General features: G+C 47.0%; 1 protein-coding gene across 1 annotated transcript in view; it reads left to right on the plus strand.

Annotated features, from left to right (window-relative positions):
- LOC139656685 (myelin transcription factor 1-like protein) overlaps positions 1-5,590 on the plus strand; it is a gene marked incomplete at both ends in the record, with an annotated part of 24,111 nt that extends 18,521 nt beyond the window's left edge. Inside the window, 2 exons of the mRNA XM_071534295.1 lie at positions 990-1,210; positions 5,256-5,590. Coding sequence (XP_071390396.1) covers positions 990-1,210; positions 5,256-5,590 — 556 coding nt within the window. The remainder of the gene's footprint in view (positions 1-989; positions 1,211-5,255) is intronic.
- Between the last annotated feature and the right edge of the window lie 716 nt (positions 5,591-6,306).

Here is a 6,306-nt window from a genome sequence, read left to right on the forward strand (position 1 = left end):
TGTTTCAGTGGAGAGTTTTAGTGTCTTATGATGCTGTGAATTCTGTTTCTTTTCCACCCTGAGAAGTATACAGCTCTGGAGGAAACACTGAACATTTGGATTTTTTGGGGGAATTTTATGGCACAAAAATGGTCAAATTTAAATACGTTGAATATCGACACAGAATATTGTGCAATCCAAAAATATCTGTATCAATATCAGCCTTCAGAAACCTGCATCAGTCAAACCCCAGTCAGTATTACATTACATTAGATTCTTTAAATCACGGATGCCAAATGGTGCAGCAAAATCACCAGCATACAAACTCCCCACTGCTATAATGGACAGGAGAGGAGAGGAGAGGAGAGGAGAGGAGAGGAGACAAGGAGAGGAGAGGAGAGGAGAGGAGAGGAGAGGAGGAGAGAGAGGAAAGAGAAGAGGAGAGGAGAGGAGGAGAGGAGAGGAGAGAGAGGAGAGGAGACAAGGAGAGGAGAGGAGAGGAGAGGAGGAGCGAGAGGAAAGAGAAGAGGAGAGGAGAGGAGACAAGGAGAGGAGAGGAGAGGAGAGGAGGAGAGAGAGGAAAGAGAAGAGGAGAGGAGGAGAGGAGAGGAGAGAGGAGAGGAGGAGAGGAGACAGGAGAGGAGGAGAGGAGAGGAGACAAGGAGAGGAGAAAGGAGAGGAGAGAGAGGAGAGGAGACGAAGAGAGGAGAGAGGAGAGGAGACAAGGACAGGAGAGGAGGAGAGGAGAGGAGACAAGGAGAGGAGAGAGGAGAGGAGACAAGGAGAGGAGAGAGGAGAGGAGACAAGGACAGGAGAGGAGGAGAGGAGACAAGGAGAGGAGAGGAGAAGAGACAAGGAGAGGAGAGAGGAGAGGAGGAGGTTATAAATTCTAGTGTTACTTTAATGAGGGATGCCGAATGGTGCGGTGGGTTAGGGTTAGGGTTGCGGTGAAATCAGCAGCCCACAAGCCCCGCCTCCTCCTCCTCCTCCTGTCCGTCTCTGTCTTGCAGGCCGATGTGCTTCGTCAAGCAGCTGGAGATTCCTCAGTACGGCTACAAGAACAACGTTCCCACCAGCACGCCGCGCTCCAACCTGGCCAAGGAGCTGGAGAAATACTCCAAGACCAGCTACGAGTACGGCGGCTACGACGGCCAGCACGGCGTGTACGGCAAGAGGGGCCCGGCCGCCAAGTCCCACCACGGCCGGGACACCTCCCCCAAGGGATACGACGGTACGGGAAAGGAACGCACACATTATCTAGAGGTGGTTTCTGGCGGTGTGAACGCACTGACACTTACCTTCATCTAATTCTTTTTTTTTTTTGTAATTCAAATTTTTATTGTTTCAGCCTGTACGGTGCATGGCGGTGCAGTTACACATTCCTTTGTGGTTTACATTACAAATGAAAATTCCAAATGGCTTACATCTCAAAAAACAATAGAAAGCAACTAAACAAGTTGCTTTCTATTGGGCCCACTGCCCACTTCGAGTTGGGAATGAGTCCTTGCCCCACGTGAGGGAGTTCAAGTATCTCGGGGTCTTGTTCTCGAGTTGTGAGGCAAAGCTCTTGATCTACCGGGCAATCTTCATCCCAACCCTCACCTGTGGTCATGAACTATGGGTCATGACAGAAAGGACAAGATCGCGGATACGAGCGGCTGAAATGGGCTTCCTCAGGAGGGTGGCTGGCATCTCCTTATGGGATAAGGTGAGAAGCCACCTATCCTTATGGGATAAGCCACCTATTGGCTTAGGTAGGTGGCTTAGGTATGGCTTAGGTAGGTGGCTTATATATGGCTTAGGTAGGTGGCTTAGGTAGGTGGCTTAGGTAGGTGGCTTATATATTGCTTAGGTAGGTGGTTTATGTAGGCTTAGGTAGGTGGCTTAGGTAGGTGGCTTATGTAGGTGGCTTATGTAGGTGGCTTATGTAGGCTTAGGTAGGTGGCTTATGTAGGCTTAGGTAGGTGGCTTATGTAGGTTTAGGTAGGTGGCTTAGGTAGGTGGCTTAGGTAGGCTTAGGTAGGTGGCTGAGGTAGGTGGCTTATGTAGGCTTAGGTAGGTGGCTTAGGTAGGTGGCTTATGTAGGCTTAGGTAGGTGGCTGAGGTAGGTGGCTTATGTAGGCTTAGGTAGGTGGCTTAGGTAGGTGGCTTATGTAGGCTTAGGTAGGTGGCTTAGGTAGGTGGCTGAGGTAGGTGGCTTATGTAGGCTTAGGTAGGTGGCTGAGGTAGGTGGCTTATGTAGGCTTAGGTAGGTGGCTTAGGTATCCTTGTGGGATAGGTGGCTGGCATCTCCTTATGGCATATCCTTATGGGATAGGGTGAGAAGCTCGGTCACCCGTGAGGGACTCAGAGTAGAGCCGCTGCTCCTTCGCATAGAAAGGAGCCAGTTGAGGTGGTTCGGGCATCTAGTAAGGATGCTTCCTGGTCGCCTCCCTAGGGAGGTTTTCCAGGCAGGTCCAGCTGGGAGGAGGCCACGGGGCAGACCGAGGACCAGGTGGAGGGATTACATCTCCACGCTGGCCTGGGAGCGCCTTGGGATCCCCCAGTCAGAGCTGGTTATTGTGGCCGGGGAAAGGGAAGTTTGGGGCCCGACCTCGGATAAGCGGTTGAAGATGGATGGATGGATGGAGGAAGGGAATCCGTACGTAGGGCATATTATAAGTTTGTCAATTTAATATAGTTCCAGAAATCGACCCAAGATGGAGCCTCTTTCCTCTTTGCACTATTCATCTTATCAAGCAGAGACTCATATGAGGCTGTTGTTGTCAGTGTATTGGCCCCATTCTCCTAACTCTGGCATTTTTGGTGTTTTCCAATACTGGTTATTCTGGCGGCAGTAGTGGTTCCTACCATAATTATAGAAAATTTCGCATTTGATAGTCTTTGTATTTGCATTCTATCCGCTAATAAACATAACCTTGGCGATATTGGTAATACTCTTCCGAGCCAATTACTCAAACATTCTAAAACTTTCCTCCAAAACAACTGGATATTTTGGCATTCCCAAATGCAGTGCAATAGTGTGCCTGTCTGTCTCCCTCTGACATTTCCAGCACAGATTATTTTCCTGTAATCCCATTCTATGTCTTAGTGGAGTCCAGTAGAAACGGTGCATTATCTTATATTGGGTGAATTTGCCTTTCACCTCTCTTACATGTTTCCCGTTGTTAGACAGTATTTCTAACCATTCCTCTCCTTCATCTAATTCTTCAACTGCGCTGAATGTGTTGCTGTATTTCAAACGAGAGAATCCATTACTGCTGCATCGTTGCATCCGTTTAGTTAATACTGCATTCACATTATATAGGAAGAGGCAGAAGCATCTTGTTGCTGCAACTTGGAAACGTTCATGTGCCAACATCCAGAATCATTTCTATTGTTCCGGATTCTGAACTCGAGCAGATATTGCCCATTTCTAATAAGTAGAGTTGATTTCATTAGTGTGAATGTAACTGATAATTTCCATTTTTATTACCCTAGATCAGTGATTCTCAACCTTTTTCATATCAAGGACCCCTATTTAGTCCACATTAGAGCCACAGACCCCCATTTGATGAGATTTTGTCTCTCTGACCCAAATCTGAGAATATTTTTATTGTCAGATCTGATTTTGTCCAGAACTCCATGACTGTCTGTATTGCAGGTAGAGAGATAACAGAGAAACTATGATCAGAACAGTCATTCTTCTACATTCTCTAACTGTGTTCACTTGTTGTAAATGAAATAATGCTGAAGTTTAACAATTCATGAGTTTGCCGGAGGACCCCCTGGAACCCCCTCAAGGACCCCCTGGTGGTCCCCGGACCCCACGTTGAGAACCACTGCTCTAGACTGCCAACGTCGGTGGATCAGCTGCCATGTTTGTTACCTGTGTCGACACATTTCATCAATTTTTACAAAAAGTCTCCACATGTCCTGCTGAACTGCAGGTCATATTTACGGTAAATCTGACAAAGCCTAGGCACAGCATTATTCTACTTATGTGTTGCGTGAATACTACAATCAATAATAATCAATAACCAAGCCCGATCAGTTTCATCTAGTTTGCGTTATGCGATCGCATCGTCAGTCCTTCCTCTTCTGGAAGGGAAAAACCTGCAGAAGGATGAACCACTTTGGAGGGTTTCAGTTTGTTTCTCCATCCTTGTGAGAACATTTGGTTCTTGCGAGGAACAAAAGCGTGAGAACACACACACACACACACACACACACACACACACACACACACACACATACACACACACACACACACACACACACACACACACACACACACACACACAGCACATACGGTACATTCTCTTTGTCATAGCACTGAAAACACCCATGCTTTCTGCCTCTCCACATGGCTGGAGTGAAAGCAGAGCAGAGTTATGGAAATGCCATGCTAATAGCCGGCCTCCACTGAGTAGAGGAGGAGGGGGGGTGGAGGAGGAGGAGGAGGAGAGGAGGAGGAGGAGGAGGTGCAGATGGAGGGATTGTGAAACAGGAGAGAGATAATGGAGGCGAACCCTCTTCCTTTGGCTGGGAGCCATTAGTGAGATGCAGGGAGGTTTTCAGCCGAGGAGGGAGGCTTTTAGACGCTCCTCGCTGTTCCCTCCCCCCCTCCCTCCATCCCCCCCTCCCTCCCTCCCTCCCCCCCTTCGTCACGACTCCCTCCCTCCATCCATCCCTCCCTCCATCCCTTCTTCCATCCCTCCATCCTTCCCTCCACCAGCATCACTCCAGCCTGCAGACCTGCCGAGCCCAAATCTCTCTCTCTCTGTCTCTCTCTTTCGTACTAGCACACCTCTCTCTCCCTCTCTCTACCTCCGTCTCTCTCTCTTTGTCCCTACAGTTTTCTCTCTCTCTCTCTCTCCATCTCCATCTCTGCCTCAGTCTCGCTTTCTCACTTTTTCCCGGTCTCCATCTCTCTCTCTCTAACTCTCTCGTTCAGTCTCTTTCTGCCTCTCTCCGTCTCTCTTTTTTTCTGTCTCACCCTCACATTTACTTGCTTTTTCTCTTTCTCCTTACAGCTCTCTCTCTCTCTCTTTTCTCTCCCTCTTCGTCTCTCTAGCTGCTTCTCTATCTTCCACATATTTTTTGAATTCAACAAAACTTTTTTTTTTTTTGTAATTTTAGATATTCTCTCGCAACAATCTGTCGTCCATCTGCTGTACAGCGCGGCCGTATGCCAGCATCATCCTGACAAATCAACCATACGTGTGTGTGTGTGTGTGTGTGTGTGTGTGTGTGTTGTGTGTGTGTGTGTGTGTGTGCATGTCGCCTCCCTGCAGCTAAGCGCTACTGTAAGACGTCGAGCCCGGCCAGCAGTACGACCAGCAGCTACGCTCCCAGCAGCAGCAGCAGCAGTCTGGGCTGTGGAGGAGGAGGAGGAGGAGGAGGAGGAGGAGTCGGGGGCGGAGGAGGAGGAGGAGGGGGAGGCGGAGGGGGAGGAGGAGGAGGAGGAGGAGGAAGCAGCGCCAGCAGCACCTGCAGTAAGAGCAGCTTCGACTACAGCCACGACATGGAGGCGGCCCACATGGCGGCGACGGCCATCCTGAACCTGTCGACACGCTGCAGGGAGCTTCCCCACGCTCTGGGAGGGAAACCCCAGGACCTGCTGAGCCAGGTAGCCGAGCACCGAGCACCACACCGCACCGCACAGGACAATCAATCAATCAATCAATCAATCAATCCATCAAACTTTATCTATACAGCACCTTTCAAACAAATCAAATGCAATTCAAAGTGCTTTACAAGCGATTGACAAAACGTCGGTTAAAAAATGTTAAAAATGGATTTAGAGATTAATGCACACCAAAACAACTAAACCCTCCCAAAAAAAAGTTAGGTAACACTTTATAATAACTTTCGTTTATAAGCCATTCACAAGCAGTTAGTTAATGATTAATTAAACATTATTTACTTGTTATATTATAGATGTTAGAATCTGATTAGTCCATCATTAGTACTCATATTAGTTCAACATTTATATCTGAATTATAAGCAAAGAATAAAAATATCTTATAAGTCATTTGTAAAACGTTAGCTGATGCTGGTAAAATTCACACCTAGACCGATAAAAACTTACATAAGTTGTAATAGTGTTAACTGATTATTTACTCATGTTTTATAAATGATTTGTTACTATGTTGTAAATAAGCTATAAATATATTAATAAATACTTAGATACTCATTTATAAACTTGTTGCAGCATCTAATCTAAAGTAGCAACTTATTCCAGTCTATTAAGGATTAATAAGACATCTGTTAATACCAGGATGTAATTGAATAAGACAATAATAAAAGATGGGTAGTTAAGATAATACAAGCAATAAAAATAAC

Source organism: Centroberyx affinis, unplaced genomic scaffold (genome assembly GCF_046629955.1).
Source record: "Centroberyx affinis isolate AG114_WGS23_722 - 3 ecotype Tasmania unplaced genomic scaffold, CSIRO-AGI_Caff_v1 ptg002511l_1, whole genome shotgun sequence".
NCBI lineage: Eukaryota > Metazoa > Chordata > Actinopteri > Beryciformes > Berycidae > Centroberyx > Centroberyx affinis.